Source organism: Diprion similis, chromosome 6, assembly GCF_021155765.1.
Source record: "Diprion similis isolate iyDipSimi1 chromosome 6, iyDipSimi1.1, whole genome shotgun sequence".
Taxonomy (NCBI): Eukaryota; Metazoa; Arthropoda; class Insecta; order Hymenoptera; family Diprionidae; genus Diprion; species Diprion similis.
Window position 1 is genome coordinate 23,188,405 of NC_060110.1, and position 21,639 is coordinate 23,210,043.

The 21,639-nt window shown below is 38.6% G+C and overlaps 1 protein-coding gene across 2 annotated transcripts in view; it reads right to left on the reverse strand.

Annotated features, from left to right (window-relative positions):
- LOC124407332 overlaps positions 1 to 21,639 on the reverse strand; it is a 70,565-nt gene that overhangs the window by 7,403 nt on the left and 41,523 nt on the right. For both annotated transcript variants that reach the window (XM_046883370.1, XM_046883371.1), the window contains exons 9-12: positions 2,591 to 2,844; positions 2,203 to 2,447; positions 1,938 to 2,090; positions 1,614 to 1,759 (exon numbers count right to left, since the gene is read on the reverse strand). In XM_046883370.1, coding sequence (XP_046739326.1) covers positions 1,614 to 1,759; positions 1,938 to 2,090; positions 2,203 to 2,447; positions 2,591 to 2,844 — 798 coding nt within the window. The remainder of the gene's footprint in view (positions 1 to 1,613; positions 1,760 to 1,937; positions 2,091 to 2,202; positions 2,448 to 2,590; positions 2,845 to 21,639) is intronic.

Genomic DNA, 21,639 nt, shown 5'->3' on the forward strand with positions numbered 1-21,639 from the left:
ATCATTTTTTTTTTTTTTTTACTTTTTCTTTTTTCTTGTTTTATAAAATGGCAATTGTAGAAATTAATTAAAAAACGAGTCCATATTATCAATTATTGCATATTCAAAATTGTTGTACTATATTACATCCAATACTATGAAAATTGTTTTATGGAACATTTGAGCCCCGAAAGTTTAAGTATTGAATTCTCCTGCATAGAACGACGGTTCAATTCCTCGTATTCTATATTTTGTCAGCATATTGAATTTGAAACATACATACATGGGCATTTATGTAATCCCGACAAAGATGCCACAATAAAAATGCTACTTTATCGTGAAAAAAAATGCATCTACGACTCTCAGCTAGTACCAGCGTTAGTACTAAAATGTTTTTTTTTTTTTTTTTTTTAACTAAAAGGAGCTACCAAACAGTTCACTATCAACAAATATATGTTTACTATCTACAAATTATATCTATAATCTTCATTAGAAGCAGTTAATTATGACTATAAGTTGTTTTTTTTTTCATTTTATTTTTTATTACCTCTAGATTAATATTAAAAGCGTAGTTTGTTTTTTTTTTCCTATACGTTTGTTTGAATTTTCGTCGTTTTTTGACATCGTAAGTCGAGAAAAAAAATGATTTATTCGTTTCACAGTCAAATGTTTGTAAACGTTTTCATTTTTACTCAGTCTGGGTGTGGTTTAGGTACCTAGAGAAAATGGCGGAAGAGTCGGATGTGGCGGGGAAAACGATCGAAAATGATTGAAAACCCAATTTCATTGATCGAAAGTTTACCTGAGCTTCTTATTATTATTTACACTTAATCAAACTGAACGGAAAACATTTCGTTACGACATGATATAGGAAAGTGAACTTTTTGGGCACTCCTGGGTAAAACTCTCCCGTTAAAATAAGAGGTCTATTAATGAATTTTCTTTTAAACATTCACATAGTTAGATAGAATATATCTCAATCAACTGAACACGGTCATTAAAAAAAACTCAATAATAGTACTACTAATAATAATTAACTGTTTTTTTTTTTTTTCTTTTTTGCAAAAACGCTACAACATCACTCAAAATATCATCTGAATGAGAAACAATTTTCATTATATCGTGCCAACTAAAATTTGTTAATACCGGTAAAAAAAAAAAAAAAAAAAAAATAATGATAAAGTCAAGGTTTACCAGACCAAACAATAACAACATCTATAAGTACAATTACATACGGTTATTAATAGTGAACGTTGATTTTATACAGTTTATTATTCGTTACTTGTATTTGAAACAACAGTTGGCTAAATAACTGCGATGTATCTATGAATTCATAGCCGTATAACATAAGATAATGCAATTTGTTCGCAAAAGAATTTTTCACACTTTTGGTAAAATATATGAAGATGTTGATAGAGAAAAGTAAAAACCCAATACAGCTCTGGGGTTTTAGATACGAACTTTTTATATACATATTCAGTGAATTCTAAGACGTCTATTGACATCCAATGGTTCTATTTATTGTGAAGTATGTGAAACATCTGGTAAACCTTGAAACGATGGTATGCCGATCGCACTCTGAACAATTGGGTTCGATCAATGGGAGGCAGTGGGGGGTGGAGCGACTCGCTCACCTGCAGTGTCGGCTGAGGCAGGGGCAGGGACAGGAACGGGAGCAGCAGGGGCCGAATTTCGAGCAACCCTTCTCCTCTCCTCCTCATCGCGCAGCGCCGCTTGTTCTCTCACTTGTCGAATTCTATGCTCTTCTTCCAACTTCAATCTGCAAAAAGCAACGATTCATTTAGTTATAAAAATTTTGCAAACTCATTGAAGCGATTCAGTATCGTTTGGATCTGTATCATTCGTTTAACGTCGAGAAGAGAATAATCTTCTCTAGTCGTTCCGTTAAACATGTTCATTTCCACGAGATGAAAATAAAATTCTCAAAGACTGCTTACCGCTCGTGCATTACTGGCGACATGAGACCTAGAGAGGCAGGTGGCAACATTTCTGGGCTGTATCGCAGTCCGTAAAAGGGATACGAAGGGAGCCCAGGAAATAGTGGCGGTCTCAGCATCCCACACCTTTCCAAGTACATTTGATCTTCTAATCTGAAATTATAAAACGGTGTTGTTAGCCTCGATTCCCTTTGGTTGAAATGTTTTGTCGGATTGAAAAATTGGTACAAGAACTCGAAGGATCAATAACATTTAAGATACGAACCTATAAGCGTGTTGCAGGTGTGGCGGCGGGTAGAGACCGTGATGATAAGGGCTGTAGGTCTGATCCAGAGCGAATGCTGGCGGTGCATGAGCCGGATGATGCTCAGGCCGATACGGTTGGAAACCAGACCTAGCCAAAAGTTCGGAAGTCGAGGCCGTTACGCTGTGCTTGCTTGTTTCAGCTTGACGAGGAGTTGTATACAGCGAGGGAATCTCCTCTGGTCTTCGCTCGTGCGTCGAACGTTCCTAAAACACAAAGTAAGTGAAATTAAAGATTGAGGTCTAGATATCGATAAAACTTTTTGCAGCGTGTTTTCACATTTCGTTTCGTTAATCCGTTAATTGAATTTGGCGAGAGTATTTCTGTTGGTCAAAATCTAATAGCGTACCTTAGCAGGCGACGGTCCTCTCACCAGCGGTGGTGGAGCTCGATTTTTTGGACTGGCCCTCGGTTCCTCTTCTTGTGGAGCTGGCCCGGCTTGCTTAGCCAAGTTTCGAAGTGCCGCTGCGAAACTTCTACTGCTCTGCTGGTTCCCAGGTCCAGGTCCTGGTGTATGACCCTGTGGTAATACACCAGGGCTTGGCCTGTGTGATTTACCAATTGGAGCTGGCGGTTGTCCCTTGTTACTGGCTGGTTGAAGTCCTGCAACACAATTGAAACAGAAATATTGCGTTATTAAAACAGTGGAAAGAATATCAGGAGCATTGTCAAAAAAGAATCAAAACTTCTATCATTCAAATAATAATTCACGAGTGATCCACCACTTGTAAGATCTGTTTTCATCAATGATATAAGAATATGTAATTGATCAGGGTACTTCTATAGAAATCGCATAATTGCATGATTTATTGAACACATGCAACGCATGTAGCTATTTCTACCTCAAATCTAGGTTTGTGTAATATTGCAGCAGCCGCATCTGGTTAAAACGCGAAAATAATGGAGAGAAGAAGAAGCAGCAGCAGCAACTATCAAACCCTCTCGTACTTTTGGGGAGAGATTTTCATCCCCTCCATTTAATCTCTCATCAAGAGAGTGCCTTTCCGAGCTGTAGCAACAGATCTCTTTCTACCCTTGGCTTCAAAGCACTCTACGGACTATTCGAGAATACGACTACTTCTTTTCATCTGTAGTAATTTTCTATCACTCTCTTAAGGCTGAACTTCTGGCAGACTCCAGTGTGTTTTACGCATTGTAAGTTTGATGGTAGAATGTGCGCATTACGACTATAGACTCCAACAGCTGAGTACATTTTAGGCAATTAAAATCTCATTTCAACTTGACTCTCCGGTAATTGGAATTAATGATCTTTATAGAAGAGGATTCTCGAGAAGAATACAATTTTCGTTAATTGAGCTTAATCGTTTTCGATCTCCTCCCCCCACCCGCACCGCATTTCCTTTCGTATGCAGATTTCAAACTTACAATTCATAATTATCAAAGTATGGAAATTATATTCTGTGAGAGGATAACGACACGGAAAAGGGGATGGATATTAAAAATATCAACGCAATTTACCAAGTCCAACGAAATTGTCAATTGCATGAAACAAAAGGACTGTGACACCTCATAAAATTAATTGGCTTGTGCTGAATTCGTTATAAGGATATAGAGTGAAGAATTTTTCTTTTCGCCGGCAACGACAGCAGCAAACCCTCAAAGATAAACCGAGCTGAGGGACGCCTGGAGTTGACTCGGTGTTGTTGGGGTGTTAAGCGGCTTACAGTCTGTTACCATGGTAACACCATGCCACTAAGACAGTACCTCAATCTCATCCCTATCCGATGCTCCCTCATCCATAGAGGATTATATACCACAAGCTCCGCTTTTATACTACTAAAGTCTCTTTCGACCTAACCTTTGGCGCAAGGTGCGGCGCTTTAATATTATAACTAATTCCGTTGTTAAATATGACATTTTTTAACAATGTACCGAACATTCGACTGTATTTACTTTATGAGTAATTTAGATTTTACGTTCAGCGAGTGACATCATCATCGTTGTTATCATAGCTGTTGTGTATTTTACAACACTTTTCTATTGTCAGGAATAACAAAATTTATTACGAAAAAATATGGAGATTTCAGTATTATTATTATATTTTATATAAAAAGTACAGGAATATGGATTTATTAAATTTTAAAACGTTCTTTGAATTCATAACAAGCTACAACGAATGCGTGTACACAAATTGCATATTTATATGTATAACAGTGTTACAAAAAATCAATCAATACTTGTGTTTTAAGAGGAAATCAATTTACGTACAACGTATTCTAAAATCGGGCGAAAGCACGGCACGACTAAAATTTTACACCAGACTAAAACTTCGTTTATCAACGAATGACATTAAAAAGGAAGAGGGCAAGCTGCTGGTGATGGGGGTTTGTTTTGATCCGAAAAAGCTACGAGCGTATAATGATTCAACAAGATTTACCGAGTTTAACCCAATGATTACGTTACACGTGACTTAATTAAGAAATTTATCGAATTTAGACGACAAAGAGATCTAAAAATTGATACAACCTCAACCATTTCTTGCCAATTTAAAAGTGCGAAATATCTATATTAATATAATTTTTTTTCCCTTGGAATGAGAAAAAAACAAAACAGGAAAGAAGAAAAAAAAAAAAAAAAACAAAGATTGAATGGAAAGAAAATTTCTCAACGATAAGATTGATTTTTTGTTAATTTTGATCATTCGATTTTTCGTAAAATCGACGTCTGATTCTAATTCGTTGTTAATGTTAATTTATTGAAAAATAAACGAAGAAAAAAAAAAAAAAAAGAGAATCGAAATAATTCAAAATAGAGAAAAAAAAAAACAAGGAAGAAAAAAAAGATCAAAGCAACGATTCACGAAAGGTACAGCGTATAATGATAAAAAATTAAAATATAGGATGAATCGTCGCAGGGTTAAACTTGTGTAATTCCCTACCCTCGCGGAAAGATATTATGACTTCCCTCCGGGCATTCCGAGTTGAATAATAATTGATTGACAAACAGAAATTCACCGAGCGACAGAAATCAAATAAAAAAATTATAACGGGTTGTTCGGTGATCTTCGTATTCTGGTGAAATTAAAAACTCGTTAACTGGAGCGCGTGGCGTAGAAGGGAATTATTAGCGAGGTGACGTTATGTAATCACCCTGTATCACGGGTGTCGGAGGGGTCGCGTCAGGGATAGTTACACGAGTAAGCTCACCTCACCTCGCCTCACCTCAACGGGAAAATATATAACCCAACTGCCTCTGCCTCTGCCTCTGCCTCTGCCTCTGCCTCTCGCTGAAAAATCAATGAGCGAAGAGCGGCGACGAAGAACCGCGCCAGCCGACAGGGAGTAAGAGAGGAGAGGAGAGGAGAGGAGAGGAGAGGAGAGGAGAGGAGAGGAGAGGAGGAATCAGTGATGATACTGCAGTAGCGTAGTATAAAGAGGTGGGATATACGTATAACGCACACCCTGTACACGCGAAAAATGTATACAGGGTGACTTGCTGGATTGAGAGTAGAAAACTTTAGGACGAATATTGGTTTTCTGCTTATAGAAATTTTCGGTGAAGAAACGACCTTATTTTTCCACCTTTCGGAGGGATGATTACCATCAAATCCGCAGATAGATAATGAAAACTGAATTTCGACACTCTTTTCCTACAGTATCAGAATTTCATTTTATTCATTAACGGCCATCTTGCGATCGGAATTATCAAACACCGTGAATCACTGATTATCGTTCGCACAGGAATTTCAAAGATTCGAATGTCGATGTCGGGAAATTTTCATCGATTCAACTTGATAGAAAAACCCGACGAATAAGGTTTCGCAAAAGTGAATAAACCTCGTCAAATTGTAACATATTTTTTCAATTTTTTTTTTTTTGTCTTAAAGACGATTCGCTTCACGAAGAATACCGCCGGGATACTTTTTGAATTCAAACAAAAAGAAAGTTACGAAAACAAGTAATAATACCTCAATTAATTCGACAACAGATAGTTCTTCGAATATTTTTCGATATTCGATTATTCAAAATGAATAAGTGAAACAACGAGATTAAGATTGAAAAAAATGTAGTTTGCAAAAATTCATGCAAAAAAATCCTACTAAAAAATTGATCACACTTTCGAGAATTATGCAGATTATCCGCGTATAGGATGAAGAATTTTCTAAACCTGTTTGAAAACTTTTCTCGTGTCGCATGTTGGTATCGAAATCGCAGGGTGAAACAACAACAAAAAAAAATAAAAAACGGATGCATATACATATATATATATGTATATATATGGGTTGCAAAATGTGAAATCACCAAGTACAGAGTCAAAGCTTGTTGAATTTTTCTGGCTGCTGAGCGTTGCGCGCTTTTCCCTGCCTTTCTTTACTTTTCATCCCCGTGTATAAAACGCCAACCCCCCCTCCCCCCCCCCCCCCCCCCCCTGCTTCAACATTTCCGCTTTCTACACCCTGCGTCGCAGCAGCAGCAGCAGAATCAGCATCCCCTACAGTACCATTGAGACTGCTGTCGTCTCTACTTCTTTCCACTTCTCTCTCTCTCTCTCTCTCTCTCTCTCTCTCTCTCTCTCTCTCTCTCTCTCTCTCTCTCTCTCTCTCTCTCTCTCTCTCTCTCTCTCTCTCTCTCTCTCTCTCTCTCTCTCTCTCTCTCTCTCTCTCTCTCTCTCTCTCTCTCTCTCTCTCTCTCTCTCTCTCTCTCTCTCTCTCTCTCTCTCTCTCTCTCTCTCTCTCTCTCTATATATATATCCGTCCGTTTGTCTGCCACCGCATCAGCCGGGAAATTTGCCACTTTGAATGGGTTTGCGTTCGTTCATACATATATGACTATATGCATATAGTATACGTACATACACATATACGTTAGACATATACTACACTATAGATGCATAGGTATACATGTATATAAATAGAGTTTGCTATACATTCGATACGTAGCCAAGATTCGGTCAGCGGATGATTTACGATAGGTCAGGTTTGAATTGCTTTTACCCCCCCCCCCCCTCCCCCTCCCCCCCACCATGAAGGTCTCTGACCCCCCTTTCATACCGATCCTTCATGTCTTAAGTGTATAGAAATTTAGCGAAAAATTTATCGTATTTCAGAAACGTTTTTTGTTCTGTACAAGTACTTGTAAAAAGTCAAATGGTTAGAAAAAAAAAAAAAAATTATAGCCAGTTAAATTAAGTATCACAATATAGTATGTTAGATTTTTTTCTATCCATTATTCAACTTGTTCCTATACTTGTAGAACACGAGTTTTTTTTATCACAAGAAGAGAAAGAAAAAAAATTGCTAATAATAATAATGTGTTAAAAATCGATTTTTAACATATTATTAGTATTAGAAATTTTTTTTTTTTTAATATATATATACATACACAAAGGAGGCAGGTGGTGGTACCTTAATGTTATTAAATCACAGATTCCGGTTAGTTTTCATTTGTAACACGGATCCAGCGTATTAATATGGAAATTTTAGCGGACGTGGCAAAAATCGACAAAACGCAGCAGCAACGAAGGAACGAGACGAGACGAGACGAGTAGAGAGATTCTGTCCCCCTGCAAGATCCTTCGGACTTTGCCCGAGGAGTTTGGGGTATAGGGGGTCTCCTGAGGGAAGCAGAAATTCAGCGGGGTTGGGGTCTTACCCTCCATTCTTCCCCCTGGCTGCATAGGCGCCTACATCTCAGAATTTACTTTATGTTATCTAATTTTATTTTGTCCCGGTTACCAATTCCCTTTATCCCCGTATTTTTCTCATTTTTATTTTCAATACTTTTGTATCTCACTTTTTTTCTTATACACTTTTCCATCTTTTTGTATTAACTTAAAAACCAGAAAATGCCTTTATATGTCTGCAAATGTTGTGTAAAATTACCAACAAAAAGATGAAAAAGAAAAAAAATATTTTTTTTTTATACGGTTATTTATTTGTTTACAACTTTTATGAAATTTATAAATAACGTGTAGCTTTTTACAAGCAACAAATAAGTAAACATTGAAACCTGAATATATACATATGCAGGAACATTTTATTAAGTGTATATTGTTAAGGTACTGCAATCATATAAAGTTATTATATCCCGCGATACAAGTCCGCTCCGTAAGTTCTCTCCCCTTCTCGATATAAGTCCACGCTGTATATATAAATGCCTCCTCGATAAAATGTAAAGAATCCAATAATCTCGCATAAAATTTCCAAATGTAATCAATATACATTTCAAATATTTAAAATTTCCCAACTAAATCGCGAACGTCCTTAAAAATTCAGTTCCATTAAATTGTTGAAATTCGATCAATAATAAAAAAGTTCAATACAACAAAGCACTCACTTGAAAAAACATGGCGAATGTATAATATATATAATATGAATTCCAAGACAACTATATAGTTGTAGGTACCTACGCCTATGCTACAAAGGAGGCTGCTGTCGGGAAAAAGGACAGGAAGTAGAATCGAATACGCGGAGGCAAGAGGGAGGAAGGAGAGGGGGAGGGAAGGGGGGGAAGGTTAAGGTGGAGAGAGAATCTGAAATGGTATCAGGGCGAGATTCGAGGCTTTGGGGATGGGAGGCCAGCGCTAGGGTACTAAAATGAAACGTATATTTAAGGTGAGGGTTGGCTCCTCACGAGGCGCAGTAGGGGGTTCAGAGTCGTTTATATGGTGATTCGATGTGGGGTTTTTGGCTAAAATATCAAGGGTATCCCCCGCGTTGTGGGCGAAACAGCTCGACTAAATAAGGGCGACCAAGGGGTTTGTCCAGCCTTCTGTCCCTCTCCCCAATCACACTTACGCACTCGGGATTTGTGTGTGTGTATGTGTGTGTGTGTGCATTTGTATTATAATACGTTTTATTATAAACCACCTCGCAAACGTAACGTGAAATCCTGCAGCAGGGTAAAAAGGAAAAAGCTAGTTTCTTGGATATAGAAGGTAAAACATATGTGAAACCGATCGTCGTTGGGTGAAATGGCACAACACGTATGCACGCTTCGTATCATCCCTTAGCATAACGTTGTGTGTATACATATATACCTATAGCGTACACATACGAATATATGTATATAAGGTTTATAAAGAAAATATAGCGATACCTACCGATGACGATGACGATGGTAAAGCCAAAGCCAAAGCCAAAGCCAAAGCCAAAGCCAAAGCCGTTCGTCGCGATCGTTACGACGGTTACGGTCTATCGCAATTTTATCGATCGGTATATAGGAAGGATCCTTCAGTGACAATTTAAAAGCTCTTTATATTATATCCGAGGAGGATGCGCGCGCGACCGCTTTAAAAACTGATCTGATTTATCCTGCACCAGTTCTCCGTGCAAGAGTTTAATTTTTTTTCATTCTCTCTATAGATTTCTTTTTTTTTTTTTTTACCTCCGTTATGTGACACATTTTTCCGATTTCCGATATCGTTTATACACGTACAAATACACTCTCTTGGCATTCCTCTTTCTAACAAAAGTCTTGGTACAATTTTTATTCTCACAAGAATATCAACCTCTCCCCTATCATCTCTCTCTCTCTTTCTATCTCTTAAAATAGAATCTTGATTCCAAAAACCGTCAAAAATTTACTCTGTCCGATAATATGTTAAACAGCTTTCGTGAGCTGAGCGTAAATTCACGCGTATGTAGCTATGCATGCATGCATGCATACATATACATACATAAATACGTGTACTATTAAATATTGCAACCCTGACGGGGATACGTTAAACGGATATCGTTGTTGGGTAATGGATGCGAGTAGCTTGTTTCCCACCATCGAGCACCTGTCATTCGGACTGAATGAATAACAACGACGCGCACACGCAGGCATGAAAATCGTTTATTTAGTGATTCAAAATCGCGTCCCAGTCAACGCCGTCAAAACGCGGTACATCATTCTTTTTTCTCCTGTACGATATTCAAGTCGATAGATTATTTCTACAATGAAAAAATCAGTAGAGAGAGAGAGAGAGACACAGTGAGAGAAGAAAACATCTGCACAACTTCACGTGTATATACTAACTGTAATTGCATACTAACGTTTCTACTACGTTACTAATTGTAATTCCATGCAATAAAAAAAGTTTCTCAACTATCAGATTTCAAACGAGGTCGTTGATTATTATTATTATTATCATCATCATAATTATCATTATTTTTCCTTTCATTTTTGTTCTTATTTTTAATTAAAATTTCGTCAGATCATTCACACAACGCAACACGACACAAATTGCAGAATCTGTATAACAATATAGTTATACAAATCGTGAAAGAGAAAGAACGTCGAAAATTATACCAGGCAAATCGATAACAGGTCGTCGTTGTCTGTACCTCGCGGCTCTTTGGAACCAAGGGGGGAAAGGGAGGGAGGGGGGGAAGGGGGGGGGGGGTTGAAGAGAATTGGAGGGGTAGACGATAACCATGGGTTGGTTGCCACCACCGGGAGGTGGTTCCTCGAACAATAGAAATAAGCTCTGGATTAGGGGTTGATTTGCATGGGGGATCGGGAGAGGCGGGTTCCGCTAATTGTCGCCAGAGGGTGCCTCGTACTTTCCTCTTACGCGTGTGCATACGCGTATACGTATAAACACTGTACGCACGAATTTACAGCGCGTATGAATCAACACGCGACGTATATGTATGCGTACAAGAGCTGCGGAGAATACAAGGAAAGCGAGGGAGAGAGAGAGAGAGAAGGGGGTTGGGGGGTGGCTTCGACACGCGTCCCGTGGGATGAGAAAATCGTTACCCGGCACTCGCCTCGACCCCTCTGGCAGTTCCCCGTTGCCACCAATCAACTACGATCCCGCGCATCGTTCCCCTGGGACCGATGAGAGAGGAGGACCTGTTGTCCGAAACGCACGTGCGCGGTTTGAACACACTATATATTTGTTTATTATTTATTTGTTTATTTATTTATTTATTTTGCTCCTATAACACTAAATCAATATTTCGCCACGGATGGTTTAAATTTCACGAAATAATAACGCTTCTTTTTTTTAAACCTATGTGAGTGTGTGTGTGTGTGATATATATATACATATATATATATATCATATATAAACACGCAGAGAGAAGTTTTATAAATCGATGATAATTAAGAAAATGAACAAAGTTTTATAGCCTAAATTAAGATTTTCCGAATCGAATAAATTCAAAGCGAAGCATCGACTGCAGAATCGATTTACCGATATAGAATTTCGAACGAAATAACTGCGTTCGTTAAATTCTCACGTGCGGAGAATTGAAATCAGTATTGAAACGTGAGAAAAATTTATATAACCACGAAAACAGTACCATCGTGAACGTATCTACAGCAATTATCAAAAACAAATATTACACTACGAAGAATGTTACAGTGAAATATTTTCGCATCGCTTTATATACATTATTCTACATAATAGTTTCTACAATTTCAAAATTGATATTCGTTGTTAAAAAAAAAATCAGTAATCATTGACTGGGCTGTATTAACTTGTCCACTTCACTTGTTACAATCCTTCTAAAAAAAAAAAAAAAAAAAAATAAAAAAAAAAAAAAAGTACCAAGCATGATCGTCGAATCAACCTGTCGAAATATCTCTTTCAAGCTAACAGTTCAAAAATAAATAAATAAATTAAAAAAAAACCACCAATTAAACCCAATGATGCGCAATTTAAAATCATTTCTTAACTGTATAATATTCGTGTGTATGAATATGTATAAAAATCATCGAACACTATACCATTGTCATGGTGTAAAGAGGTGCAATCAAGGTGTACGTGACCGACGACGGAAAAGCAAATACATACAATATCGTACGTGCATATATACACACACACACGCAGACAGACTCTTGTAAATGTGTACGTATAAATACGAAGAAATATGGCAGCAGAGGATCGTAAAGGCATCGAACCACGAACACGTGGACTCGAGATAGCTGGTCTCTATAGGCGTGGTGTATGTAATAATAACGATGCTTGCGAGTATAAACCCCGTTCAAGACAGCCGATTGCATGCACCGTTCCATGGCACGGGGCGTTTCTGTCAAGCTATCCATACATTACATATACACACACATATATATGTATATATACTCGGTAAAAATAGTGTACGATCATCGTAAGATTTCGTCGGGATTTGAGCTTACCTTCTAAAAGTCGAAGTGGTCGATATGGCTCAAGTTCTTGTCGAAATAATAATAAGAAGTCTCGATTGACGAAAAAACGGAGTAAAAAAATCGTAAAAAGTATCGACGAGCAGATTTTTCTCAATATTAAAAAAGACAAATTATACAAATAACTGGACACTGTAATATTTATATATATATATATATATATATGGACAGCTCGAGTCTCTTCTCTGCTTTACATGAAACGGTATTTTCCAATTCAATGATCGGTAAATTGAATACAAGATTTCGTCAATAGCCTAATTTTCGCTAATTGATAAACCTGTTTATACATAAATATATACATATATGAATCGACAACTAGGTCGAATTATAATATGTATCGAATTTATGCAAAGGGAAAAACACTTTGCGCGTTAAAGAGAAATATAATAATCGGCCGGTTTCGAAATCGGTTATTAAGATCGGAACACGTTGCAGGTGTTCAATTAGCTTAAGCTGCGATGGTAATTGGCAACAGAAACGGCGATAAAACGCCGCTGTATAATTAATTCTTAATCGCTCTACATTACGAGACCGGAGACTGAAGTGAAAAGGGCGAAGAAAAAGAATAAATAAAAAAATAAAAAATAAAAATAAAACGACGACTGGTTATACTCACGGTAGACACGCAACACGTTCTACACGCGGACATATTATTCATACCCATAAACCCACTCGACATATCGACGAACTGGCTCGACAAATAATCTCTCCTCGCTCTGAACTTTTATTATTATTATACCGTGAGGCGAGAAGTATATACATTTGCATGAAACAACATTCTCTTCTGCATGTAGGTGTATTCATTTCCAACACTTTTCTTTTTTTTTTTTTTTGTTTAATAGATCAGCTAATCAACGATGGACGTAATCATATCAGAAATGGTATCACCTATTAGAAATTCTCTTTTTTTCTCAATTCGACTTTGAATCTGTTCAATTACGTGATTCGCAATCAAGATAAGTCATCTTCGAGCAAGTTTTGGTGGACAAGTTTTAATACTTGTACTTAGTACACCTAACTTGTACCACTTGTGGATGTATACATCGATCACTGTATCAAACGATGACCAGACAACTAGTACCAAGCGATAAGTAAAACCATCAAACGTAAAGAAATTCCACACGTTTCTTGTAAATCGTGGCAAAACTACGAAGGCATAATTCAATTCACGTAAAGAATATCACACGAGGTATGTGAAGGATGCTGCTGTAGCAGCATCTGGTGTTGACTGCAGTGTAACTTATGTCATAGATACTACAGGTATGTACGTGTAATTTGATAGAACGAAAGACGACGTGTAGAACGTACATGTCTCACACATACACATTCATATGTGAACATAACGCTGTAGGAGGAACGAGTACTAACATTGTATCTAGAACGTAGTGGGGCAGACAAGACTTGAACAGGGTAGGAAACAGTGTTTCCATGCAGCAGGAGGTAATATTCTGTTCCCGGGTTACGCTGCGAATAATAGTGGTAGTGCTAGTGCTAGTGGTGGTGGCGAAGGTCTTGTCCAGTAGGAGAGCATCAAGGTGCAAGCCATTTGGTCTAAACAATAGCGGGTAAAGAACGAGGAAAGAGAGAGAGAGAGAGAGAAAGAGAGGGAGAACAGCGGAAACGAGATGAAATGAGACGGGACGACGGTGCTGGATCCTGCATCAGCATCCCCGATCCTCGAGCGTCAAGCGTCGGGTAATATATACCCGTATTCCGTCGGGATTCTCGTATTATTACGAAATACCGACCAAAGTCTCTTCACCTCCTCCTCCTCCTCCTCCTCCTTCGCCTCTTTGAGTGCTTGTCTATCCATGTATGCGTCTGTGTGTATGTGTGTGTGTGTGCGCATGGTATATAGATAGGCGGGTGGCTGACTGTTAGTTATTACAAGACGACGTCCGTAAGCTTCTTGGCTGCACGGGTTTGCCTTCCGGCGATTTCGTGCAGTCAGTTCTCTGTGGTCTCGACACGTTCATTGTTGAGTTTAATGAAAGGGGCGTAAACAACGTTGCAGAGACTGAGGGTGGATTTGATTTGACCAGTAGAGGCAAAAAATTGGGTACAGGGTTATTCGTTCGTTGGCTGCTAGCTTCAGTTTCATGGATTATTTGGTACTTGAAACGCTATTTGTTGCAACATCAATATAACAGATCATTCCTGATTTCTGTACTTCACGCTGGACCTGAAAAGTCTCGTAAATGCGATTCTGATTCGAATAATTGCAAAAACTCTTCATCTTTATGTCGTGATTTGGACCAAGTCACCGTTACTCGTCTCACTTGCCAAGAAAAAATGCAATCTGAATTGATTAGGTGAATGATATTACTGTTTGAATACCCGAAGATATACGTCCATTGAAGTAACTCGTTCCCTGATTTTATTAACTACTGATTTTAGGCTCAAGACTCAAGTCTACTCGAGTCAGTATTGCATATATATACAGATACTAAATTTGAGTAGTTCAAGAATAAAGAAAGAAGCATATTGTTGCTTTTTTTTTTATAATGCGTCTGAAGAATGCATCGCCTCACAGAGTTGTTCGATTTCCGGTGCTTGACCACACGTCATGTATGTATGTACTACTAACAATAAAAAAGAGACCGGTGCAGGTTATTTGAATCCCAAGTCACAGGATGTTGATAAGATCGTGACGGAGAATAGAAGGCTGTGATATTTTTTTAAATTATATATAATTACCAGAACGACATCCGCGAGTGTACGAGAAGAGACTGTAAACTATGTAAGCAATGTTTAAATAGTACGGACTTTGAATTTATCGTGCGCAATATAGTTAGTTACAGGTACAGTAAATCAAGATATGGATGTATAGAGTGGCCGAACTGTTTGCGCTGGCGCAACTCATTCATCCATCCATCCATCCATTCATTCATTCATTCATTCATTCACGACTTCGAGTCAATAGAAAATTATCGATTCACGTCAGGTTCAGAATACATCAGTCCAAACTCGTAGTTCCACTTATATATATATTGATACGAGTCAGAGGTACGAGGTTCTCTTCTAAAGGAAGTTTGCTCGATGCAGCCTCCAGCAGTCAAGGTATCGGTAAACTCTTTAGTCGACATCGATTCATTGCTTCTGTACCAAGTCTCTTGGCAAATAAGCCAAGAAGCAAATACTCATTGCCGGCGCCACCTCTGAGTTTCAGATGAAAGTTTAGCTTTTCAAGAAGAAGAAGAAGAAGAAGGTTTCATTTCCGCCACGAGGTCAATCGCTTCTCGAGCCAACTTGCTTCCAGCTAACACGTCTCCGCCTCTCTTTCTCTCTTTCTCACACTCTCATAGAACTAGACATGCTTTTTGTTCCACCTTGCCGATAAGTCCTCGTATAGTCTCATTCCACAATACCTTGTCTTTGTATCGTATCCTTCGGGTCCATTTGTAATACCTTTATGAATTCGCAGTTAGCCAAGTTACGAAACTGCGTGATGTGGTTTAATACACATTGAATACAGAGTCTGTAGCCTACTGATGATAGTTCGAAGAAAAGTTGGTCTCGTATTTGTAACTGGAATCCATAATTTTCTTATTCGACAAGAGCAGTTTCCATCTTATTCCTTAACCCTGATCAAATTTCGGTGCGAGTTATCTCTTTTTCTTCTCTCTACTCTTGCATTTTTTGTGTTATAGGTAAATATAATTTATTCTTGGCTTGTTTGATTATATACATATACGCTGGTGTGCAGCAATGAACGGCGAAAAGTCGTAAACTTCAAGGGGGGGGGAGGTTCTCAAACATGTGTACAGAGATTCGTATGACGTCAGGTTTAAGTAATTCCTTAAAATTCGGTTACTCGTTCAACGTCACACCGTTTCGACTGATCATAACTTTCACGAAGCGTGGAATCAATTCCCAATAAACTCTTCATAACACAACGCTGCCATTATAACCACAACGTTAAATCTTACAAAAACCATAACCCCCCAAGAAAGTTGTCGCAAAAATTGAAATGCATCTCAAAATTTCTTACCACATAATTTTCACTTTTCAAAATCACTTTTCAAAATGTTTCAGAATTTCCAAAACCAAAGAAAGAAAAGCTGACAGTCGCGTGTCCTCGCTGCAAGTAAATTAATTGTTTTTTTTTTGTTTTTTTTTTTTTTCAAACACAACACATTATTTGGTCACACAGAGCTGACAAAAGGAGTATAAAACGATCAGATATTTAAAAAAAGAGAGTTCATGTCGCAGACACGGGGTGTAATTAATATTAATGAGACAAGGCCTGCGTATTGGATATATCGTATAAGTATATAGGAGTATGTTGGTGTATATGAGGAAATCGAGACCCCTGTCGTGACTTCCTGGGGTGGTTTTGCAGGGACCCAAAAGGAAACCCGAACCGCAGTGGCAGGAACGGATATTTCGCGCAGCTGCAGGGTCCCACCACAACCACCACAACCACCATCAACGCCATTACTCGCGCCAAATCCTGGAAACCAGTTATAGTCCACCAGGTCGAATGGTAATCGATACCTACTTTTTTTTTCGCATATCATGCCTTACGTATTATCGCCCCCCCCCCCCCCCCCCCCAAACCCCTGATTTCCGCAAACTCCAATTTTCGATGCGAGGTGACTCACATATTCGGTAGGAAAAATTCGTCCTCCATTCTTTTACGAGAAGATCCTTATAGTGGTTCGTACACCGGTTGGAACGATTTTTAATCTAAAAGCTCCTGCTCCTGCTCCTGCTGCTCGACTCGAGTGGACGATTGTTGAAAAAGGGGAGCAAAAAAAAAAAAAAAAAAAAAAAAACGTTAATTCTTCACGATCCTCACGTGTATTATAAAAGAATGATCGTGACTTTTAGGCGCGTTCGCTTATATCGAACGCGTAGCAGAGAGAGACAGAGAGAGAGAGAAAGAGAAAGAGATGGTGAGAGAGTGAGAAAAAAGTAAAGAAATGTGTATGTATATGTGTGTATATATATATATACATATACATAAGTGAATGGGCTTGTTGGCTGGCGTTCGAGACCTTTTTAGCTCGTGACAAATAATTCGCCCCCCGAAGTTTTTACTAACAGGGTTAGGGAGAGGAGGACTGTTGTTGTGAAAAGGGGATCGATACCTTGACTGTATAGTACGAGATCCTTGACGCGTGACGTTCGTGTTTGAAGTGCGAACCTGCGTGTGTGTACGTATCTATACGTGTATTTGAGAGAATTATATACATATACCTACTGCCTGCTCTATACTTGCATTTGAAAACCGGAAGTAGGGGCGAAGGGGGGGGGGGGGGGGGGGGAAGAAAAGAAAAATCCTCCTTCCCTGTACCGGTGGAAATCCATTCGCATAAGGTTGGGAAAGAAATTGGTTCTGAATTTCCGACACAACGCAGAGTTAAGATCCGAAAATTTCAATTTTCAATTACCAATTACATATAAGTAACGCATAAGCCTGATTTATATTTCATAATTTTCAACACGAATTAGATCCTTTTTATATCGGGTTAATAGAGATAGAAACGGAAGATTAAACTTCATCGTACCGGATATAGATACGATCGTCTCTCGTTATAATGAAACGGTTTGTAAAGCTGGAAGAGAATGGAATTCACTCGAGCTGTATTGAACAGTTATAGCGAGCTAAGGCTCCAAGTTGGACGTAAAAAAATCAGCCTCATAAACAAGAGACAACGAAGTATATAGAACGAAAAAAAGAATATTGAAAAAAAAAAAAAAAGAAAGAAAGAGAAAAAAAAATGAAAATGGTAGTTGCGTCTGAAATTTTCCTCCTTACACCAATTCTTGGTTGTGATACATATATATATATATATATATATATATATATATATATATTCTTCCCCGTTTCGTTTTTTCCATTTTCTTTTTTCTTCAATAAAGAATGTCGACTGGTACGTGTTTCCTCGGGACATAAATTTCGGTAGCACCGAAAGGGTATGGAAGTAAAGAGAGAGAAAAAGAAAAGAAAAAAAAAAATTTCCAAGAGAGAAGAGAGAAGGTGATGGAAGCATAGAATCGGGGTTAGTCCCAGCTGCTCTTTCGATTGTTTCTCTTGCAGAGGGGGGGAGGGCGAGAGATGAGCCAACGAACGAGCTGGGGAAAGAATGACAAATGAACAGCGCAATGCCCCTGCGGCTGCCCGGAAGCGGAAGACAAAGCCGGACGATAATCACAGAGGAAGGGAGGGAGAGAGACTTGGAGAAAGGTGGAAGGATGATAGAATCCTTAGACCGTACAAAGAGAACTACCATAAGTGACAATGGAAAGAGGCTAGTTAACGTGGTTCTTACGTGCGTCACGCTGTCTCACTTTCTCTTTCTCTTTCTCTCTATCACGCCGCGGCAACTGAGCATTGTTATTAATTAGCTAATTATTGGAATGCGATCAATCGAAAATTCCCCCGCGAGAAAATAATCGCTCTGACGTGCCCCGCTGCACCTGTCGATAAAATTTCATTCCAGCAAACACGAGCGTGCGAAGGAACGAACGTCAATTATAATTAAATATGAAATACAGCATTATTGCGTTACTTATCTGATCAATTAGTTAATTACTTAATTAATTAATTAATCAATCAATCAATCAATCAATCAATTAATGCATTCATTCATTCATTTGTCCATCTCTCATTCGCAATCAGCGATCATACGTACATATTTATGTCGCGCGATGGAATAATTAATTAATTATTCATTAATAAGTTTGTTTACGTAATTGAGCGTCGAAATTTCAGGAGTAAATTTCTCTTCTCTCTTTTGTTAACTTCCCAATTATATAAATCGTTCATTAACTTATTTTGATGTTTGTTTTTCTTTGTTATTTTTGTTGTTTTTGTTTTATCAAAACTTACGTTGAGGCAAGTACGACGAGGCGTATCATCACATACCTGAAACATAAAGAGAACGTTTTTTCGTTAGTTTCAAGCAAAAAAAAAAAGTGAAACGTTTCAATTTATCGAATTTCTTTTCCCCTCGACAAGTTCTAATACTTTTTTTTTCTTTTTTTTTTTTTCCTTTGCACTACAGCATGTTATTTTTCAGTTCATTCAATTTGCAGTACAAGGGAGTTCTTTCTTTTCTTTTCTTTTTTTTTTTTTTTTTTTGCCAATCTCTCAACTCTTCTCGTACAACAACGCACCCACAAACACACGGAGACAAATGATGACAAAAATTTGTCCCGAAGGTTCGGAAAAGAGGAATGAAAAGGAGAGAAAAAAAAAAAAAAAAAATAATAATAATTATGCACATCAATTTCAACGAAAATCGATTCACGATTTGTCGAAGTTATCGACTGACTCCAACTTTCAATCAAATTATCAAAGAAATGGTTAAAAATCGGCAAAGGATAACAATAAACAGAGATTAAATTAAAATAAAGGTATAGACTGTATTGAGATTCGTTTTTTTTTTTTTCACCACGACAGGTACACAAGGAAAAATTGTGGTGTAACGAGTAAAATCGACGGGTCGAGTCCCTCCCTCTTCTCTCCCGGGCGTCCGTCCCAACCGGAAGTGGAATATTTACACGACACGCGTCGACTCGAGTGCCGGGCGTCGCGTCGTGCGTACATAATCTAAATATAGATTTTGTTACCACCGCTCCCCCCGTGTGTCCCGTGAATAATGTTTTCCCCGAGAATGCATCGACGCAACCAAACCGCAACCAAAACGCAAAGCAAAGAAACGAAACGTGCGCCGCGCAAACGCATCTGTCAAAACACGAGGGTTTTACAATTCTCGCTTTCGTCGTCGTTTGCTGCTGCTGCTGCTGCTGCTGACTTCTATACAGATTATAGACCAACCGCGCGAGTATAAACGCGCTGCTGTACCTACGTGTGAGGATAAAAAGGAAAGAAAAAGAGAGAGAGAGAGAGAGAGAGAGAGAGAGAGAGAGAAAGAAAAAGAAAAAAGAAAAAACATCCAACTACCGAACAGTGTTGCGAGCTTAAACTTTCCCTATATTTATACAAGGAATGTTGCCGCCGCCGCCGCCACCGTCGCCGCCATCTTTTGCTTTATTGGCTTATTGGTTTAACTCTGTTTAGACGTGGCTTATCCCTCGACGTGTGTGCTTGCCTCTGCGTAAACCGTTCATGCATTATGTATACACACACGGATACGCTGCACACCGGGCAAACTATAACTTCAGAGTTTCTTTACCTTCCATCAGTTTCAATCAACGCTAGTCGATACTTTTAATTTACACTTTTCTTTTGTTTTCTGTTCTTCTTGTTGTTTTTTTTTTTTTTTTTTGTTTTTTTTTAACCAGACAGATATGCCCGAATTCCCTTAAGGAAACAAGTGATAATATTTTACGTGACAAGGACAGCTGCCGTGTAGAAAAGTATTCCGAGCACGAACACGCACAGTAGCATCTCGTTAAAATCCCGTTTCCGGTTCAACACATGAAATTTATAAATTCTCGGAATCGAAATATTGTCAACAAATTACTATATCAAACGTATCATCACCGAAAGTTTAGAAAAACATATATAAGAAAAAAAAGAGAGAAAAAAAAAAAAAAAAGATCAACACGATCCACACCGATTTCGATCATTAAATTAATGATCATATCAAAGTATCGAATAACAATATAACTAACCAGATTGACACGGACGCGACGAGCATTGAACATAGCGCAGTCAGGAAACTCGTTTCGCAGCTTACTATTAGTATATACATACGAATTAGAGAATAACGTGAAGGGGGGTGGGGGTGGGAATGAAGGGTGATAAAGCTAAGAAGTAGTAGGCAAGTAAAAGCCACAGATATATGCCAAGCGGAAGAGAAGAAGCGTGGGATGGATGTGGGGGGTGGTGGTTAGAAGAAGGACGAGGAACGCACGGTGTAAGCCGTCTTAAGCAGGGCGTATTCATCGCCGTCACAAAGTAATCTTCGTCTAATCTTGGCCTAATCGTTCCTCTCGCTACACTACCAACAATCCATCTTTCTCTAACCCTAACCACCCCGGCCGCCCGGCATAGTCAGCCAGCACCAACGGCTATAGCTATAGCTATATATGTCCTATGGGTAGTGCACAAGTAGATGTGTTACATACATACATACATACATACATACGTACATGGGCATTAGGTATATTTACAGCCAAGAAACTCCCCGGCACTTGAGAAAGTAACGCGCTGGTATAGCCGTATTTTCCTTGTATGTATTAGGTACGTACCTACCAACCTACCAACCTACCCGAATCCCCAAATGTTTGCCGCTCGATTGGAGAAGGCGAGTCGGCAGAGTTTCTCGCCTCCTTACTTTCTCACTTCTTTACTTCCTCCCCA